General features: G+C 40.6%; 1 protein-coding gene across 1 annotated transcript in view; it reads left to right on the forward strand.

Annotated features, from left to right (window-relative positions):
• Positions 1 to 21,044, forward strand: part of LOC127946850 (beta-1,4 N-acetylgalactosaminyltransferase 2-like) — a 34,947-nt gene extending 13,903 nt beyond the window's left edge. The window contains exons 2-11 of the mRNA XM_052543673.1: positions 7,794 to 7,844; positions 7,958 to 8,095; positions 8,169 to 8,275; positions 8,685 to 8,722; positions 9,157 to 9,337; positions 10,200 to 10,286; positions 16,196 to 16,377; positions 16,464 to 16,607; positions 19,947 to 20,172; positions 20,546 to 21,044. Of these exons, the coding sequence (XP_052399633.1) occupies positions 7,794 to 7,844; positions 7,958 to 8,095; positions 8,169 to 8,275; positions 8,685 to 8,722; positions 9,157 to 9,337; positions 10,200 to 10,286; positions 16,196 to 16,377; positions 16,464 to 16,607; positions 19,947 to 20,172; positions 20,546 to 20,727 (1,336 nt within the window). The 3' untranslated portion in view covers positions 20,728 to 21,044. The remainder of the gene's footprint in view (positions 1 to 7,793; positions 7,845 to 7,957; positions 8,096 to 8,168; positions 8,276 to 8,684; positions 8,723 to 9,156; positions 9,338 to 10,199; positions 10,287 to 16,195; positions 16,378 to 16,463; positions 16,608 to 19,946; positions 20,173 to 20,545) is intronic.
• The last annotated feature ends 1,174 nt before the right edge of the window (positions 21,045 to 22,218 follow it).

Below are 22,218 nucleotides of genomic sequence, written 5' to 3' on the forward strand. Positions count from 1 at the left end.
GGGTGATGTGTCTGATCACCAGATCGCTGAGCTCACACAACCACGCTCGAGAGTGAGCTAGAATCAACCAGTCATCGAGGTAGTTGAGGATACGGACACCTCGTTCCCTGAGAGGAGCCAAGGCTCCATCAGTGACTTTCGTACAGACACAGGGAGACAGGGCCAACCCGAATGGGAGAGCCCTGTACTGAAATGCCTGACCCTCGAAAGCAAACCGAATAAACGGTCTGTGTCGAGAAAGAATGGAGACATGAAAGTACGCATCATTCAGGTCGATTGCTGCAAACCAATCGAATGGACGAATGCATTCGAAAACTCACTTGGACGTTAGCATCTTGAACAGAAGTCTGTGAAGAGCTCGGTTCAAGACACGCAAGTCCAGGATTGGCCGTAACCAACCTGTTTTCTTGGGTACTATGAAGTAGGGGCTGTAAAAGCTGGACTTCATGTCGGCTGGAGGGACCGGCTCTATCGTGCCCTTTGCCAGCAGGGTTGTGACCTCCGCATGTATGACAGGAGAACGAGAGCTACGAGGAAGCCCATTGCCAACTGTCATTCGCGGCCTCTTGGGACCCGGAGGTATAGGAAACAGCTCTTTTAGTGGAACAAAGGATTCTCCCCCGGCCCTCCTCTGGGGGAAAGAGTGGTCCTGCTAAAATCTCCTGACGAGTTGAGGTCACCCGTCTCAGGAATGTAGGTAATTTGGCTCTCGGGTGAGATCCCATTCGTCAGTCTCTTTCTGACGTAACATAGAACGTGACCGACTGAAAGGGAACACTCGTTCTTATGGAGACGCGGTGTGCACGGTGGTGAGGAGCTGTGTGTGCACGCAAGTGAGTAATGCACACATTACAGTTTTAATTAGTTATCATTTTTATATATATATATATATATATATATATATATATATATATATATATATATATATATTAGGGATGTAACGATTCACTCGTTTTTTCGATGTATCGATTACAAACCCTGTCGATTCATATGCATCGATCTTGAAACATGATTTTTGAATCGTGAATCGCCCGATCTTGAACAGCAATCGATTCAAAATGCTAAGAATCGAATGAATCGCGATTTCTATAGCGATTCAATGCTTTCAAAATGTATACATATTCAATTACTACACGCACAAATTAATGGAGACCTTGAAGAGTGTTCGTGAATCGTGCCTCTTATCTGTCCTTCACGTGCTCCACTGTTTACCGCCTGAGACTGTCACAGGATTGCACTCGCGCTCCGTTCGTCTCTGACGAAGCTGACGTGTGATCTATAGGACTCGTGGCCAGTGCGGGAGCCGTCGACAGCTGTATTTATTGCATGGACGGAGCAGAAATGTAAGTGTCTAAATCATACGCACAGATCCACTGAATGATAAATGTTTTTAAACATTGCGGATGATCCGAATATACGAAGGAAACTTTTAAAATTAACCACAGCATTAACAACGACCTTGAAATAAGAGCACGAAATTTATCTCATAATCAGATGAAAGTAGCGTTTGTTTCATTAGCAAACAGACATCTGGCACGTTTTCTCTCAGAATCATTCGCTGATGGAGAGGAAAAATTAAATAGAGATGAAGACGTTTTCACAATGAAAGAGAAGCGATCTCACTCTCATAGACGTGCCAGGCTATATCTGCAGCTAAACTGAATAAAAGCAGAATGAACTGATGAAACAAAAAAACAAAAAAAAACACAAACAGTTTATGAATGATGCAGTGCTAATTGACATTTATTATAGTACAGAAACTATAAAGTTTATTTTCTACCTTATTCTGTGCAGAAAATTTAAATAAATGCTAATTAAATGTAGCCTAGTATATAAAACAACCATAAAATTGCCATTAGGAAAAAAATATCGATTACAAATGATTGATTGTTGTCCAGCAGTGTATTTGATTTATTACAGCTAATTAAAAGTAATTAAAAAAGAAGATAATTCCTTGTAAAAAAAAAAAATATATATATATATATATATAATTATAATAATAATAATAATAATTATTATTATTATTATTATATAGGCTACATGCATAAAATGATTGTATTTGACATTTCTGTCACTTCTGAAATTATGGCTACGCGCCTGGTGTGACAAAATGTTAGCTTATACATAATACTCAACAAACAAAACTTGGCTTACATAAATTTTTACGTATGCCATGTCGCATCATTAAACTAGCATTTAACAATGGACAAAAGGTTTTTTTTGTTTTTTTTCTAACCTATGGTTCTCTAACCATAAATGCTACTGTAATTTGCCCCCTGACTAAGCATTTAAGGAATTTAGTAGAAGCATTTAAATAATCCCGTTAATGCACTTAAAGAATGCAGAATCGAATCGCTATTATCGAATCGAATCGAATTTAATTGTGAATCGAATCGAATTGAACCGTTCTAAATTTGCAAAAATTGTTCTTGAATCGCATCGAAAACCTATGAATCGTAATCTAATTGAATCGCTGCCTTGCCAAAGATTCACAGCCCTAATATATATATATATATATATATATATATATATATATATATATATATATATATATATATATATATATATAATATGCCTTTTTTTCAGTTAACGTCAAAGTTTTTCCCCACCTAGTTTTCATTTTTTTAGTTTGTTTTCGTTAACAATTTTAACCTTGGACCCCCCCCCCCCCCCAAACTGTAATGTGCTTTGCATGTTTTCTCCTCCCCCGCTCCCAATTTTGGTGGTTATCAGTGTTTTACAAAGATACTAAAAAAAAATCTGAACTTCAATAGGTTTGCATATTAACATTAAACACTTAAAGAAATATGCTTTTTAATTGTAAATTTAAGTTAAATGCGTGAAACCTAAAATGTTGCTTCCGTAATTCTTAAGCTAAAATTTAACTGTAAATTTTCTGGATTTTTGTCTTTTACAGTATACAGGTACCATATTATGCTCTTAAAAATGCTGGGTTATTTTTCAACCCAAACACTGGGTTGAGCCTGTTTTTTTGTTCTTTTTTTTTTTTTTTTTTTTTTTTTAGTTTTATTCTAGTTTTTGTATTAGTCAGCTGCTTGGTCAGTCTTGCAGACAGCTGAAAACAAATTCACCCCTCCTCCACCCTGATGTAACCCAGCCAGTTGAGTGCAGGTATTTTGAATTCTCTTCAGGAAATAGCAACTCTCAGCGCCATAGATTAGTTGCATTTTTGAAAAACTGTTTCTTTATGGGCAGCAGACAGGGGCGGACTGGCCATCTGTGTGATCTGGAGAATCACAGAACGGCCGGTACTCCAGGACGGCCGGCGAGCCGGCCCACCACCCGCCACACACGCAGTCATCACCTGTTTTTTTTTCCCCGCTAATCTGTTTTACACTCCAGTACTGTAGGTGGCAGCAAAACACCTTTAAACCGGAGCAGAAGGTGGCAGTAATGCACCAAAAGCTGGTTGCCAACCGCCGTTAAAAACAAAGAAGAAGAAGAATACACCTTTAAGTTGGATGCAGGGGGCAAGGACCTCGACCGGAAGTTGAAGTCGGGTGGGGGCTGCCATCTTTTAGCAGAACTTCACTTGCGTTAGCATTCCCATTGACTCCCATTCATTTTGGCGTCACTTTGACAGCGAATAACTTTACATCTGAGGCGTTTAAAGACTCCATTTGTCCATTATTTATTTCTAAAGATAGACGACAATGTATAAAGGGCTCCATTACCTTCTATGTTACATTATGGACCCGTATAAACAGTTTTTTGTAAAAAATAGGCTAACGATTGCGTCATAACCACTCGTCTCTCTGTCGCATTACCGTTCAGACAGGAGGAGAAGCTCGCAGGCAATTATCTTAATATGGCGTACTGGCGTTACATTTTAAAATACTATACAAAATAATTAATCAGAATACTTACTCCTGCTCACTCACGCCAAAGAACTCCCCACTCAAGCTCGCCGTCTCTGCAAGATTAATGATGGCAGTTTGCACGCACAGCCACTTAGAAGATTTACATCTGTCAGACAGGTTGCTGACGTCGTCAAGCTTCGTTTGAGTCTGCGCGTCAGAAACGGAAGTGCTAAAAAAAACGCTAAAAATGGGCTTCACTTGTCTCAATTGAGTTCCAATGGGGTCCCTGTGTCCATTTCTTTTACTGTCTATGGTTGGATGCCAGCTGCACTGGCCGTGGCCGCCAAGTAAGAAGAATAAAAAGTGGAAGAGTAGGAAGAAATGAACAGCAAAGACGTTAACTTTAGATAGAAGAAGCATAGAAACAAACAAACAATATGCATAACGTGGCCGCGGGTAAAAAAAACGGAAAGAAAAGGGTGAGGCTGAGAAGGCGAGAGAAAAAAAAAGCGGAATTTAGATACTGAATTCCGCTAAGTTTTTTAAACTAACTGAAATCTATAGCAATATTTTCCAGCAGCAGCACCTCGCAGTTAAATATTAGTAGCAGTAAAGTGAGCCAGACATCTATGCAGCAACATGCCACCAGTGATGATGATGAGGGACAGAAAGATGAGCTGGTTCCACAGGCAGATCCAGATCCAAGTATGGAACATTAGAGGAGAAAGAAAGTTACTTGCTAGGTATGATGTTAGGAAGTGAATTTCAGGTTGCTACATTTTTATTGATTACAGTAGTTAAAACAGGTAAACTTCAACATTTTAGCTGTAAAATGTCACATGCAGTAGCTAATATTAAGACATATGTTGTGCTTTTACTTTTAAAAATGTTGGTAACATTACAGTTAATGCTTACAAACTTTGAAGATTTTGAATACAGAATTTAAATTTGTAATGGTGTATTTTCATTTAGATGTGGTATTATTATGTGCAGTAAGATTAATTAATTACTGCATAATTTAAGATTATTAAGTAATACATTTATTTTAAGACAGAATGGAATAGATTGTATAATATTCTGTTATAACAGCATATTATATAAACTATTCCATGCTATCTTGGAATAAAAAAAAATCTATTCCATCGTTGTTTATTCAGGTTGAGCTTAGACCAGAGAAAGACACCCACTCCAGCTCAACATCTGTGCTATTGCTATAATTTGGATGGTATGGTATCATGAGCCACAATTAAAGTCTTGTGACACTAATGCCAGGCGTTATTGTTGTTGATGTTGAGTTTACGCGTGCCGATTGCTTTGGGCCGGGCCTAGTCAAAGTCCCGGGCTGTATTTAAGTCCCAGTCCGTCCCTGGCAGCAGGTTACACAGTCAGTCACTGCAACTTTTGACTTTGAGTGAAACCAAACGCCCTTCAAAGCAAAGTTCACTCAACAGCCATATTTGCAACACATCAGTCCAGCCAATGCGCATGAGCAGTTTTAAGCACACATATACTGTCTGAACGAGTAGGGTATTCCTGCATTACCGGAGGCTTCAGTTGCAGGATCGCATTTCCAGGACCCTATTTCTTGTGACAGTGCAACCTAGCCAATTCTGTTCTCACAGAGGAGACCTGATGGGTGGAAACTGAACTGAACAAAACTGCTTCCCCCATTCTTAGTAATATTTGTATATCATGTTTGTATTTCTAAAGTTTTTGGGTTAGCCCACCATGCAGTGGCGGTTCTACATTGAAATACACCCTGGGCGAGACCCCTTTCGAGCGCCCCCCCCCCCCCTGAGGGCCAGTTAGCAGGGTCGGTTGACAGAGGCTCATCCTCACCAGTGGGGCTCAGTGGGGGCTCAGCTCCAGGCATTTCTATCAGACAGCATATTGGCATATTACTCAAAACACATAGCAGTGAAAAAACACAGTCCTACTCAAAAATTATCAGAAATATTAAAGTTACATTAAATTGCAGTTATACAGTTGTCTTGTAGCCCACACACACACAAGCAAACATGATATGCACACCTGAAAGCTCATGCTGGGGAGAAGTAGAGGAAAAGAGGTCTTCATCCTCAATATCAGATATTTGTGGAGACATATGTGTAGCGGAGGAGGTGGTTGGCTCATCCTGACCAGTGGCAGAGGATGCTCCAAAATATTTTAGAAGTGCCCCTGAAATTGCAATTGAACTGCATTTGAAATCAAAAGACCATAGGATAATGTTTTATAAAGCTAAAACAGCCTGGGGTCAAATTGACTCAAAACATAATAGAAGGGTTACATAAACATGCTCTTACACACTAAATGTACTAAATGTCATTACACGCTATATCCTCCTAGACCCGGAAAAAAACATTTATTTATTTTATTTTTTCCCCCATGTCATCACATTGTTTAGAGCATAGAAACAAGTAGTAAAAAAATATATATATATTGAAAAATTCTATTTTATTCATGTTATGCTATGGTCACTGGGACTCAGTTGTTTAAAAAAATAAAATGACTTTAAATTATATGTATAGGCAAAAACAATGGGATTTAATTTTTTAATCACCAAAAACTTTTTGGGTTTCAGGATATTTTTCAGCCCAAATGTGTATGTTAATCTAACTTTCATGGAGGTACCATTAGCCATTAGGATACTGCCTCAAATTATACGCATGACACACTTTTAGTTATGACTTGTAAAACTATATTTAGGAAACTATACTTTGCATACTGTGTAGCAAATAAATTGCAAATGTTCATCTTTAAGCTACAGATTTGAAAATGCCGTTGGTTATTTACAGGGCCTAACGTTAAAAACATGATGGAAATGATAACTGAACTTGTAACAGTTTTATTGCAAAGCACAATATTATAAATTAGATCTCGTGATTGAGTTGAAACCAAATTATTGTTGTATAAGCATATCAAGCATCATAGCAAAAAGGATAAGCAAAGAGTTATACCCACCACCAATTAACATTAGCCCTTCATTCATGAAATGGATACTGTAATGATACAGAGACAATAGTTGCATACCTTTATCTTTTGCTCGTTTCTCCTCTTCTTCTTTTCGAAACTGGGCACCTGATGGCTCTGATGTTTTCTTCTCCATCTCTGTTTATTTGGCACTCGACAATCAACAGATTTCCCATGCCCCCAACTGTCACTCAGGACCAGAAGTCAAGACTAAACCAATTCACCTTGATGACCGCATAATCGTCTTGTATTACCTAGTTTCATTTGCAGGAACTATAGGCCTGTATTATAACATTATGAATGAAATGTGCGTTATTTGGAAGAAAGTCGAGGTGTGTGACTGACTTTAGCCTATTATTAATTATATTACTAGTGTGGATCCCCCGTCCCCGTCCAGTCCGTTCCATTTGAGAGAGACCCAGAGGTGAAATGTCGCACGCGCCTCTCGCCCCACCCCCTTACACTTCTCTCACAACACAAAGCTTCTGTTTGCATTTTCAGTGTACATTTTCAGCAAGCAGGGGCGCCGGCAGCTGCAGGGAGCCCCAATTTGCCAATTCCACACACAGTGAAATTATATAAATGATGAAAAACCGCTTCGCGACACAGAGGATTTTTTGTTTATCTGCTCGTGCTGCCGCCCCCCAATGTGTCACGAAAAAATGACGCCCCGGACGGCTGCCCGGTTCGCCCGTGCCTAAAACCGCTACTGCCACCATGCATTCTGAAAACACTTAAAACAACCCAAACTGGGCAATTTTAACCCAGGAGATTGAGAGTGTATAGCTACAAATAAAAATATTACTTATTAATTAAAATGTTAACTCTTACAGGTAACCCTTAACATCTTTAACATACCACAAAAGTGATTTAATTCTGGTGTGGGAAGATATTTCATACAATCCACTCGTGTTTAAGTTTTATTTGGTTGTAGACAATAAGTCCATGCAAACTGTTCTCAAATTCATTCTTTTTTCTCCCCACTTACACAACTTTCTCAAGATTCTCAAATTGCAGCCATGACCCAGAGATCCCAGACTTTCCCAAACCAAAGTAAGTAGATTCATTTTTTCAAAGTAAGTAGATTCATTTTATTTTTATGAGTGACCCTGAAGCAGTGAATTCCTTGTTTCTGATTTTCACATGTTGCTTGTTACACATCTCAGTATCGGGCCTTTTCGTAATGAGAATCCAGCACCCTGTACTTGCCAAAACACAAATCCAGCAAACCAGTTTGTGTCAGAAGATGAGATGGATGACCTGCAGAAACGCCGGGCAGAAGAGTTCAGACAACACCAGATCAGGTTACCCACAATTCCTCAGATCTCTTTAGTGTGGCACACACTTATTCCTCTGACTGAATGAGCTGTCTTTCAGATCAGGTAAAGAAAATGATGTTCTTCTTCTCGTCCCGGCCAACACACCGCTCCAGTATCCGATGAGAGGATTCAGAGTAACTCCCATGAATAAAACACTCATTCCTGGTGAGTCTGATTTCTGTCTGTCCTTTATTTGATTGCTAATGATCTCAGGTTTCTTAAATGCATCTCCAGAAGGTTACAGATTAAAAAAAAAAAATTTTTGAATGCAGTCTCTTATTCTTATTCAAATGATCCTTCAGAAATCATTCTAATATGCTGCCGTTAAATAGTTTAGGGTAAGCAAGTTTAAAAAAGAAAAAGAAAAGTTATTCATAAAGGATGAATTAAATTGGTTAATTAAAAGTGAAAGTAACAACATTTATGATGTTAAAAAATATATTTTCAAATAAATGCTGCTCTTTTTAATATTCTGTTCATCAAATCCTTCGATCTCCTATACAATATAAGACTGTCAGTTGTTTTATTCATTTTTAACAATTTAATTAATTAAAGAAATGTATCACTATTAAAGGTCTAGCCCTGCAAACACAAAAGAGAGCGCTTTACAAGGTTTGTCCTGCTGAATATGGTGTTCTCACTAAAGGTGGTGGGTTTTGTTATATTGATCGTAATAATTTGTTTGTTTCAGACGGTCTCTGAATGGGGGTCTGCTGTTTTTCCTTCTTTTAATTGATGCTTTGTGAGCTTTTGATCTAAAGCTGTTAAAGCTAGGGTAGGTGATTTCGTAGAGGCTAGCAATAGCAAGATCCCACCCTCTCTGCAAATCAGAATCACAATCAGATTATATATATTCCACAGATGATAAACAAATAAATACATTTAGACCACTTAACTATTGATTGCTATTGGGACGTTAATAGTCATTCAACCAGCATGTTTTTGAACCAAATCACCTACCCTGACTTTATTTTGGGTGTTTTTCAAAAGGATTCATCAAGTGTGAAATGTATAAAATGAGGTCAAATTATATGAAACCTCTCCAGGTTTCTCTAAGGGTGCATAAAGGAGTGCTTTCAGTGATGAATGTCCAGGAAGGAGAGCAGGTGGAGGGCCAGAATGAGCAACATCTGAGCATCTCATCCAGCAGCCTCCAACAGCTCAACGACCTGCTGAGCAGACTGACCTACACCAGCACCATCTACCACATCAAGACCGAAGACCTCGGTACGTAACCTGTGACTTAAAGAATAGTTCACCTGAATTATATCATTGTCATGTCATTCTATACCTGTTTAAACTTCTTCTGCGGAACACAGATTTTTGTTGAAGAATTTTAGGTTCCAAAAAACATTGGACCCAACTAGCAGAAAAAAAAAGAAACCGACATTTAACAAAAAATGACTTGGGGCTTGTCCAAAATCCCACACTTGCGGTCTTTGCACTTGACCACTTGTTTACATGCCTGATGTATTTCCTGTATTTGACCCAAGTTTTCAAGTGAGCATGAAGACCAGACATGTGTGTAGAGCTTTTCATTATGCGATGGGATACACTTATGGTGTTTACAAAAATGCAAGTGTTTACAGAACTTTATTTTGATTTTAATCAATTTTGCATTCTATATGTCTGTTCAGTTTAGTAATAGTGGTGCTTCTAATTAAGTTATTAAAAAGCAGTTGGAAATGTTGTACAAAATAAACATACTTATCCTAAAATGAGCAACACTTTGTTTTACTACCAAATCTAATTCTCTTTCATATTTAACTTACACTGGAAAGGTTTCCACAACACGTTGTGAGATCTCTGCAAAAGTCTCACGATTTATTTTCAGAACATGATGCATGATGGGATACTCTTAGCCTCAAATACCGTTCCAGAGCAGTATTCAGGGTGTTTTAAGGGTGCTGCATTTTGGTGTTTTACTTCCAGTAGCATGCACATGCTCTCAAATGGCCAAGACCACAAATGTGGGTATTTGGACAAGCCCTTGAAATATAATGAGTCACACAGGGACAACTTTTATGATTATTTTTAGTTAAACATTAATCTGAATGTACTGACTTTACACATGCATTAATTTCCATAGCGTACTTCTCTTTTGAGAATCATGAGGTCATATTCCCGATTGAGATCAGACGTTTGTCAGTTCCTGTTCTGTTTGACCCGGGGAAAGGTGAGCTCAAATACTAATACTTACACTGTACAAAAAATTACAAATATTTTTACACTGCAATAATAAAATAGATAAATAAATAAAATAGAACTACTACTTATAACAATAATAATAATAATCTGTGAAATTTATTGTAAGCAATATCTCTGTTACATATGGTAACCTGAAGGAGGGAATAGAGACGTCTCTTCGGTGACAGACTAATTGGGATCCCTACCAAAGCACCATGGTTGCTGTCCCTTTCAGTGCCCTGTGCGCCCGCCTGTGCCCCTACTGGGTGTAGGCCGGGGCTCAGCACAAGTAGTTCCACTCACGATTGTCAAAGCACTTCCTCACTGAGTGAGACTGGTTAATACTGGTAAAATGTACCGGTTCAACTTTGAACAGGGATGCCGCAGAATCCCCAACCTTCCCGAAGGAGTTTTCAGAAGAAAATGCACTCATAGCATCTATTTTGGTGTCTAATGAAAAATTTGAGGTGATTAAAACCCTTCTTGGGAAGGCAGAAGTCTGCTGGGGAAACACAAGCTCTAAGCCTAGAGAGCTGAAGAGAGCAGGAGAGCACCACTGTAATCCTCAAATGACCCGCACTACTGCTGGAAGTGGTTCTCATCTGTTGGCCACCGGAATGAGCCCCAGATCGCAGCAGCCCCAATTTGCCTTTGAAGTTGTCCAAATGAATTCTTAGCAATGCATATTACTAAAAAAAAATTAAAGGTCCCATTTTCGTGCTTTTTTGAAGCTTTGATTGTGTTTACACTGTGCAATATAACATGAGTTCATGTTTCGCGTGTAAAAAAACAGTATTTTTCACACACTTCACCTTTCATTCACAATTCATCTGTATACCTCTATTTTCACTGTCATAAAAACGGGCTGATGACTTCCTTGTTCTATAAAGTCCCTCCTTCAGAAATACGTAACAAGTTCTGATTGGGCCAGCGGTTCCTGTGTTGTGATTCGACACCAGCTGAGCGCGCGCTGCCCTCCTGGAAACATGATTGGGCTAATTTTGAGAAGCAAGTGGGTAGGATTTGTTTTGAAAACCTGGCAATCCTGATCTGAACCATAGACAGTAAAAGAACGCACGTGCTGGAGATGTACTTCTAATCACAGGAGCGTTTTTTACTGACAAGATGCGCATGAAAATCGCGTTCGTTTTTTTTTGCACAGCCCTAACATCTAGTTAACAAAGCTAAGTAGCGTTGCCCTTTGTGTAGTAAGTTACAGAAACTGTTAAACGCACCAACTTAAATAATAAAATACACTTACCAGTTGTGGTCCATAAACAACGCCTTGTCCAGACAAAGAGGGAACTGCTCCATCTTTCAAGAATAATCTTTGTGCGAATCCAGCATTAAAGGTTAGTCCAAAAATTGTTTTAGTGATGTCAAACGGGTAATTTTTTTTAGGTGAATTCTGTTAAATAAAATATCTCGCTTGGCATTGAACTTTGAGCTTTAGAATTTTACAGATATTGTTTATACTCTAACAACAGTTAGAAAGGGACCTTTAAAGTGACAGTAAGTAGGAATTACTCCCATCTAGTGGTGAAATTGTATTTCGCATTCAAACTAATTTTGCTCTCCATCGCCTCGCTTTTTCAAATGCGCGTAGCATCTACGGTAGGCGATATGTACCAAAAAGCTTTGACGGGATGTCTTCTAATAGCACTTCGTTGAGTTTTCCTTCAGGTGAACAGGTGTGTTATTTCAAACAAACTGCAACATGACAACAAACAAACGAATGTTACAGTATGAATTACTGACTGTGGAAAACATGAAATATTGTAATTAGTAGTTATGTCTTCTTTATTCGTTATATTTTCTGAATAATGTGCATTGTTAGATATAAAAAAAATATTGTAATATAGATTGTAACACTGTCTTACCTGTCGAGAAGAAAACTGGCCACTTCAGCGTCTCTTTTGAAATCTTTATCCAGCATTAGCTCTTTCCACCTAGAAAAAGCTTAACTCTTGTTTTCTGTAATCTACGGTCACGTTTCCTTTTACGTTCTATTTTTGACTGTTTTGGCGACGATGTTTTCTTCTCCTGTGGCGTGGCATATGTATGGTCCATAATAAGAATGCAATCCAGACTTTTAAACTTGCCGGTGCAGTTTCAAGCGCCTCTCACTGCTCTGCACCTGCGTTTCTGGCTCTGACCGAAAATGCGTTGTGGAAACGCGTTGGCTTAGTACTTTTTGTCCCTCTCTGCTATCCCAGGCCTACGCTGGCGCCGATACAGGATGGCTGCCTCCGTGACGAGCTCTGCATATGTTTTTGTGTTTTTGTTAGTTTGTCCTGTCTTTAGTTATATTCCTGCCATCAGTTTCACCAGGGAAGAACTGCTGAACATTCGGCAGAACGCACCACAAGATTTTTTTCCGGATTTCAATTATTCAGATGTTTTACTGAACGTTGTTATCGGAGGAGCGGCGGCGCTGATCAAGCGCTTCAGGACGCGCAGACGGGGGAAGCGAGCGGGAGCGCTCGTCAGACTCAGGAAGCGCGGATTTCGAACGCCGTTGCCTAGCATCCATCTGGCAAACCTCCGCTCTCTACCCAACAAAACGGACGAACTCCTTCTGCTTTCTCGGACTAATAAGGATTTCACACACTCTGCTGCTCTGTGTTTCACGGAAACCTGGCTGAATGACACCATACCGGACAGCGTGCTCCATCTGGCGGACTTTCAGCTGTTTAGAGTGGATCGCGACGCAGAATCAACTGGGAAATCGCGCGGCGGCGGGACATGCTTTTACATCAATGAACGGTGGTGTACAGATGGAACTGTGTTAAAGAAGACGTGCTGCTCAAATCTCGAAACACTCTTCATTAACTGCAAGCCGTTCTATTCGCCACGGGAGTTTCATTCGTTCATTCTGGTCAGTGTTTACATCCCTCCGCAAGCGCATGTGAGCTCAGCTTTACAGAAACTCGCTGATCAGATCACAGACACAGAACAACAACACCCGGACTCTGTTTTAATCATTCTCGGGGACTTTAGTAAAGCCAATCTGTCCCATGAACTGCCAAAATACAGACAGCATGTTACTTGTCCTTAAAATAAGGACTCAGTTCACTTCCAACGACTCCGCATCAGTGTGGAAAAGTCTAAAGAAGATCACCAATTACAAGACACCACCCCCCAGCACTGTAGAGAATCAACGACTGGCAGACAATCTGAACGACTTTTACTGCAGGTTTGAAAGAACACCCATCACCTGCCCTGAACGTCTCCCCACACAACCATTCACACCCTTCACAACTCCTGCAACCAGCCCTGAATGCCTCTCCAAACTACCGTTCACACCATTAACAGCTCATGCAACCCATCCTGAACACCTCTCCAATCAAGCACTCTCACCATTCTCACCTCCTGCATCCCCCCTCTCAGGTGGGGCACCTGCAATTCAGATCAGCGAGGATGCAGTGCGCCAGGTCTTCCGGAAGCAGAAAAGGAAAAAAGCACCAGGCCCAGATTGTGTTACACCAGCCTGTCTGAAATCCTGTGCTGACCAGCTGGCCCCCATCTTCACACAGATCTTCAACAGATCGCTGGAGCTGTGCGAAGTCCCTTCATGCCTCAAACGTTCCACCATCATCCCCATCCCTAAGAAACCCAAAATTACAGGACTAAATGACTACAGGCCTGTGGCTCTAACGTCTGTAGTCATGAAGTCATTTGAAAAACTGGTGCTGGCCCACCTGAAGGACATCACTGGGCCCTTGCTGGATCCTCTTCAGTTTGCCTACAGAGCAAACAGGTCTGTGGACGATGCAGTAAACATTGGACTGCATTATGTTCTGCAACACCTAGACAGACCGGGGACTTATGTGAGGATCCTGTTTGTGGACTTCAGCTCGGCCTTCAACACGATCATCCCAAACCTCCTCCTGCCCAAACTAAATCAGCTCTCCGTGCCCACCTCCGTCTGTCAGTGGATCAACAGCTTCCTGACAGACAGGCAGCAGCTAGTGAGGCTGGGAAAATACACATCCAGCACCCGTACAATCAGCACCGGAGCTCCCCAGGGCTGCGTTCTCTCCCCACTGCTCTTCTCCCTGTACACTAATGATTGCACGTCTTTTGCAATCATTTTGCAACCCCTCTGTCAAGCTCCTGAAGTTTGCAGACGACACCACACTCATCTGCCTCATTCAGGACGGTGACGAGTCTGCTTACAGACAGGAGGTAAAAGAGCTGGCTGTCTGGTGCAGTCTCAACAACCTGGAGCTTAACACGCTCAAAACAGTGGAGATGATCGTGGACTTCAGGAGAAACTCCCCTGCACTTCCCCCACTCACCATCATGAACAGCACTGTGACTGCAGTGGAGTCATTCAGGTTCCTGGGAACCACCATCTCTCAGGACCTGAAGTGGGACATTCACATTGACTCCATTGTGAAAAAGGCCCAGCAAAGGTTGTACTTCCTCCGCCAGCTGAGGAAGTTTAACCTGCCACAGGAGCTGCAGAAACAGTTCTACTCCACCATCATTGAATCCATCCTCTGCACTTCAGTAACTGTCTGGTTCAGCTCAGCTTCTAAATCTGACCTCAGAAGACTACAGAGGGTAGTCCGGACTGCTGAGCGAATCATCGGTTCAACTCTCCCATCTATTCAAGAACTGTTCTTATCCAGAGTGAGAAAAAGGGCTGTCAAAATTACTCTGGACCCCTCACATCCAGCACATTCCCTCTTTGAACTGTTGCCATCTGGTCGACGCTACAGAGCACTGAGCACTAGAAAGACCAGACACAGGAACAGTTTCTTCCCCAGGCAATCCATCTTATGAACAGCTGATAATAACTGCGAACACACTACACTTTATATTTATATACACACACACTTATTTATCTAACACACATACTTAGTATACACTTAAATTTTGCACACAATATATATGTACATACATAACTTCATTTTGTAATATACCTGCCTACAATTGTCATTTGTACATTGTCATTCACTATCTACATATTTGTATTTTTTATTCTTTTATTATGTGTTTTATGTTCTGTCGCTGTCATTCTGTTGTACTGCGGAGCTTCTGTCACGAAAACAAATTCCTCGTATGTGTAAACATACCTGGCAATGAAGCTCATTCTGATTCTGATTCTATAGTTTTGCAAGATGGCGGAACTACATGGAAGCCTCCGTCGACCTACCCGTCCCATGTATATAAAGATAATAAATTCTTCATTTACGAGGATTAGTTTAAACATTGGCATAGGTATTTGTACACCATTGAGGGCATATTTATGAATAAAAATATTGATTTTAGATAATAAAATACCTAAAAAGTTACTTATTGTCCCTTTAAGTTTTGATATATTCACGGTAGGAAATGTACTACATATCTTCATGGAAAATATTTACTTATTATCCTAATGATTTTTGGCATAAAAGAAAAATCTATCATTTTGACCTATACAATGACTCCAGGGGCACATATGATGAGTCAATGTTCATGCACATTTCTATATATATATATATATATATATATATATATATATATATATATATATATATATATATATATATAATTTTTTTTTTTTTTTTACATGATTACATGAAAATTGCCAATTAGATTTTTTTTTTTTTTAATAGTAAGTTTGGACCACAGCACTTTTTTTAATTAATATTTTTACACACAGTTCTTATAGAGTTCTTAATGTGTGTTTCTGAACAGTTATTTTAGTGTAATTTATATACTATTTTAGTTTTATTATTATTTGGAATAGCATTTATTTTTATATTCAGTTTTCATTTTAGTTTTAGTGATTTTGTTAAGCACTTTCTGTCATTTTTTATTTTATTTTAATATTACAGTTTAATCACAGTGTCTTTATCATGTGAACACAAACACCATAATAATTGCCCCCCCCCCCTCTCTCTGTAGATGTGAACTCTCAGGTGACTGTGCTAGTAAAAGCATTTCTGCGTTACAAAGAACTAAATGTCCTCATCAACAGTATCCGTGTGAACTACCCAAAAATAAAGATCATTGTTGCTGATGACAGTCTGAACCCAGAGAAGGTGGTCGGTGACAATATAGAGCACTACATAATGCCCCCAGCACAGGTACAAACATCAGGTTTTTCAAGTTGACTGTTAATATAATCTTCCTGACGTGTGAAGGTTACTTGTTTCATTGTTTGGCTTTTCAGGGCTGGTTTGCAGGAAGAAATCTGGCAGTGTCGCAGGTCACCACTAAATATTTCCTGTGGGTGGATGATGACTTTGTGTTTCTCAATGAGACGCGCATTGAGAGCTTTGTGAACATTATGGAAGCCGTTCCTGAACTAGATGTGGTAATTATGTCAATTCTATAATCTTGATGACATTTGCAATTACAAATAATAATAATAATAATAATAGCATACAATTTAAAATAATCTATTTCATATACATTAAAATATGATTTATTTCTGTGATCAAAGCTTAATGTTCAGCATCATTACTCCAGTCTTTAGTGTCACCTGATCCTTCAGAAATCATTCTAATATTCTGATTTGCAGCTCAAGAAACTTTTTGTATTATAATCAATATTGAAACAGAAGTGCTGCCTAAAATTATCATGGAAATTTTGGTCCATTTATTTTCAGGATTCTTTTATAATTAGAATAACTTAATTTATTTGAAATTCTTTTACCATTATAAATGTATTTTACTGTTACTTTTGGTTCATTTAATGAGTTATTATACCTGTGAATTTTGGACTGTTTCACATGTGCATGTGCAATAAATGTTTATGGTTCACTAAAGTAGCTATGAAAAATATTGTTCAAACCAATGAAGACTTTTATTGTGTCCAGATCTTATTTTTATGTTTGTGAAAGTGTCACGCTGTCAGTCTCTGTTTTCCTGGGTGTTCCCTAGTGAGCTCACTTCTCCTTAGGCACTTCACCATAGGCACCTTAATTCCTCTAGTCTGGTTCCGTCTTCACAGTAATTGCACTCCAATTAAATCACACAGGTGCTGACAATCCTTTGTCATTAGTCTCCCTATGTATAGCTGTCTTTCTCTGTCATCTGTATGGAGTCCTTACCCTATGTGTCTAATGCTCTCGTCTCCCGAGACTTCCCCTTACCTTCTCGTTCCTCCGAGTTTCCTATCTGTTTCATCCGGTTCCCTCTTTTGTTTTGTTTTGTTTTGTTTGTCTCTCAAGACTGTTTATTTTGTATTTACCCTCCTGTTAATAAAACCAATACCTTGCAATTGGATCCTACCCTCTCCTTGTGTTTTTCCCTAAACCAAACCGTCACAGAAGGACTCCATCAACATTGGATCCAGCAGTATGTCTACTACCATTTCCTCCCCAGCCAGCAAACGGGAGAGAAATGGTTTTGAGGGCTCTCACCTAGTGGTGTTCCGGGGGACCAGGGGAGGTCGCTCCGGAGCAAGCGGTCGAGAGGATGTCCGGCAGCGATCTCCACTGTGGGCTCCCGTCGACCCGGGATTCGGTTGGGGGTTGCCATTTCCCCAGCTTGTCCCGAGAGGAGAAGGGAGAAACAGATCGGCCGAGCCAGCGCCGTGGTACCAGATGGCCGCCAGTCCTGTGCAGCGGTACAAAATGGCCACCAGCCCAGCGCCACCGCACAAGATGGCCGCCAGCCCAGCGCCACCGCACAAGATGGCCGCCAGCCCCACGCCACCACACAAGATGGCCGACTCAATGCCTGAGTCGCCAGTCAAGGAGCCACCAACTCGCCATCATGGAGGTCGGAGGAGGAGGAGACAGGCGTCTGCCGTTCCTCAAAGCCCGGAGGACGCTCCCAAGCGGGCCGTTGTCGTCCAGGAGGACGTTCCCGAGGTGGTCCCCGATGCTGTTCCGGAAGCCAAGGCGGTGCCCGATGCTGTTCCGGAGGCGGAGGCCATTCCCGAGGAGGTGCTCGATGCTGTTCCGGAGGCCGAGGCGGTGCCCGCTGCTGTTCCGGAGGCCGAGGCGGTGCCCGCTGCTGTTCCGGAGGCCGTGACCGAGGCCGTTCCCTATGCGGTGACCGAGGCGGTGCCCCAGGCCTTTCCAGAGGTCGAGGCGGTGCCCGCTGCTGTTCCGGAGGCTGATGCGGTGACCGAGGCGGTGCCCGAGGCCTTTCCAGAGGCGGTGCCCGAAGCAGAGGTGTCTCACGTCTCCACAGGCAGTCCAAAGTCAAGTCAGGTGCCCATTGACTGTTCAGAGTTGAGTCAGTTTCCGGTTGACCCTTCGGAGTCGAGTCAGGTGTTCATGGACCCTCCAGAGTCAGGGTTAGTCACCATCGACCTTCCAGAGTCAGGGTTAGTTACCGTTGACCCTCCTGAATCTGGGCTAGTTCCTGTTGACCCTCCAGAGTTGAGTCAGGTGTTCGTGGACCCTCCAGAGTCAGGGTTAGTCACTGTCGATCTTCCAGAATCAGGGCTAGTTACCGTTGACCCTCCTGAATCAGGGCTAGTTCCTGTTGACCTTCCAGAGTCGAGTAAGGTTTCCGTGAACCCTCCAGAGTCAGGGCTAGTCACTGATGACCTTCCAGAATCAGGACTAGGTACCATGGACTTTCTAGAGACAAGGCTAGTCACCGGTGATCTTCGAGGACTGAGTCAAGTCACCGGTGATCTTCGTCCTCCCATTGGGCCGACCACAAGAACATGGTGGTCTTCCACTCCGCCCTGGGGGACTCCGGCCTCGACCGCAAGGACGTGGTGGTCTTCCGCTCCGCCCTGGGGGGGGCTTCTGCCTTGACCACATGGGTGTGATGGCCCTCTGTTCCGCCCGGGTGGGCATCACTTAATGTACCCCATGTACCCATGTTTTTGTTTTCATTTTGTTTTTCTATTTATCTCCTCCTTTGGACCTGGCCCTCCGTCCCTCCCCTTCATCCTCCGCCGGTCCACCACCCTCCTGGACTCCTTGTTTTGTGTTAACACTTTCCTGCCTCTGCCTTTCCATTCCATCTGGTTGTTCCGTCTCTGTTTTTTCCATTTTACCTGGTTGTCCTGTCTTTGTCTCTCCATTCCACCTGGTTGTTTTGTCTCTGTCTGTCCATTCTCTATGGTTCTCCTGTCTCTCTTTTCTGAACCTCCGTCCCTCCCCCTAGTCCGCCGCCATTTCACCTCCCTCCTACCTCTTTTTCTGTTGGGGTTTTCCTGGGCTTCAGGTGGAGCATCTGGGAGCTGCTCCGTAGGGGAGGGGGTAATGTCACGCTGTCAGTCTCTGTTTTCCTGGGTGTTCCCTAGTGAGCTCACTTCTCCTGAGGCACTTCACCATAGGCACCTTAATTCCTCTAGTCTGGTTCCGTCTTCACAGTAATTGCACTCCAATTAAATCACACAGGTGCTGACAATCCTTTGTCATTAGTCTCCCTATGTATAGCTGTCTTTCTCTGTCATCTGTATGGAGTCCTTACCCTATGTGTCTAATGCTCTCGTCTCCCGAGACTTCCCCTTACCTTCTCGTTCCTCCGAGTTTCCTATCCGTTTCATCCGGTTCCCTCCTTTGTTTTGTTTGTCTCTCAAGACTGTTTATTTTGTATTTACCCTCCTGTTAATAAAACCAATACCTTGCAATTGGATCCTACCCTCTCCTTGTGTTTTTCCCTAAACCAAACCATCACAGAAAGACCTTGACTGATTTTGACCTTCTCTTTTTGTATCTTATTCTTTCTCTCTCCATCAGGTTGGTGGTCAGGTAGGAGGAAATCAGTTTGTCTTCCAGCTGCAATACGAGGAAGGGAACAGTGAGGAAGGCGGCTGTATCACGCGTGTCACTCGTACCCATGCGCCCCTGCCGGGTTTCAACGGCTGCTTCTTTGCAGATGGAGTCGTCAACTACTTCCTGGGCCGGACAGAGGCTGTGCGGAGGGTCGGTTTTGACCCATTCCTCAAAAGAGTGGCTCACACTGGTGAGTGGATCTTAAAACATTCAGATCAGATGAAGTCAACCATTTATTTTAGATTAAGTCTGTTATCAAAGTTGACCAAAGACCTGCTTATTATAAAACTATAAATTTTAACAAACTATATTCATTCATTGTAGTAAAATAATTAATGGCATATAGGCTTAGGTCTTAGGTATTTCAAAGCAATGGGTATGGTACAGACAATCTTGATATATTGTCAAAGAACAGTTTATGACAGCTGACAAATGAGAAATGTGAATGGAGCTTATTCTTGATCCATGGTGAACAAATCATTTACATGCCAGCTATAGAGATAGAGATGACAGAGATAATAAGTTTCATTCAAGAATCTGTTTTTATTCTATATTCCCAACAGAATTCTTCGTTGACGGGCTTGGAGATTTATTAGTTGCCACCTGTAAAGGTCTCAGTATTGGTCATCAAAAACACAGTTCCACGAACAAGTATGGTTCCTACAGGCATCCTCCCAAAAGTGATTCACAGGCGAAGATGACCCACCATTTTTTCAAGAACCATCTGAAATGCATCAAATACTAAGGAGCATTTGAGGTGAAACATGCCATGCCTCACACCTCATTAATCATTGGATTTGTTTATTGTTTTATTTAATCTACAAATCAAAGGTTTGGTACTACTCATTCACATGAAAAGGTGTTTTGTTTTTTTAGTTTTTTACCACGGAATAAAAAAATGCTAATTTTCAAAATTTAGATTTTTTTTCTTCACTATTCTGATTTTACATCTCAAAATGTAGACTTTGTTTCTTGCAGTTCTGCCCTTTTTTCAGATTTTATGGTTTAAATTTCTAGAAACTTTTTTTTCCTCATAAGTCTGAGAACATATTCATTTATCTTTTTTTCCCCAAAATTTTTGCAAATGTTTTTCTTTTTTTTTTGCAATTGTAAGTTTATATAACAATTATTAAATATTTACTGAACTTAATGGTTTCATGGTCTGTTTTTTTTTTTTTTTTTTTAATGAAATTTAGTTTGTGCAAATGAAGTAATGGCCTATGGGTTGAATGTTCATGTGGGTAACTGGTAATGATTTCAGGATAAGGAGGGTGAAAATGATAGTGTTACATTCCTGTTTTTTTATAAGTGGATCATACACAATTTTCACTGAGAGTGCAGAATTAAACTGCAGTTCATTTTTGCTCGAGGTAGAAAAATCTTAACAATATCTTTTAATTTATACTTTTTCAAAAAATTTGATGGTGTAACCTGCATATTACTTATTTATAAAAGAGTCAGAATTGTATTTTATTTGATAAAATCAACATGCCGGCAAAGTCACCATTGTCACCACTTTAGCTTTGCATGTTTACTGGATCAATATGGACACTAAATACATTGCAGTGCCAATAAAGATTCAATGCTCTGTTGTCATTTTATTTTTTGAGAAAATAATTTATTTGTTTCTACTCTTCAGCTTTTGTATCCACTGTAGAAGTAAGCTATTTCCTGCAAATGTCCAACTTCCGATTCTTTAGTTAATATAGGTAAATAGCTAGAAGAATAAAAAAGTGCAGTAAACCTTAAACTTGTGCTATAAACCAATGTGTTCATGATTAGGACAACACATTAAAATATTATGATAGCACATGTATGTATTTCACGTCTGGCTAAAAAGTGTACCCAGGTACATTATGCCATGAGACCAGGTAGGCCATTTTTAATACATAAACTGATCCAAATGCAATAATATATAAAAAATGCTAAAAAAAAAATAATAAAAAAAAACTACACCCTATATGTAATTTTAAGAACATTCATCCTGAAGTAAAATCTCCAAACAACCAGATGCATTGACACCGGATCCTTGTGTCGTCAGGCTGAGAGTCCAAACAGCTGATAAAACTTAACAATACTCCACAAGTAATCCATAACACTCCAGTCCAACAATTAACATCTTGTGTTACATAACTGAATTATAAGGTTGTCCTAGGTAGTTAAAAGTAGCACATGTAAGAATGTTAAATGCTTTATGAGCAAAGCAATAACATTATGCTCTCTATACCCACTCTTT

Source organism: Carassius gibelio, chromosome A25 (assembly GCF_023724105.1).
Source record: "Carassius gibelio isolate Cgi1373 ecotype wild population from Czech Republic chromosome A25, carGib1.2-hapl.c, whole genome shotgun sequence".
NCBI classification, from domain to species: Eukaryota; Metazoa; Chordata; class Actinopteri; order Cypriniformes; family Cyprinidae; genus Carassius; species Carassius gibelio.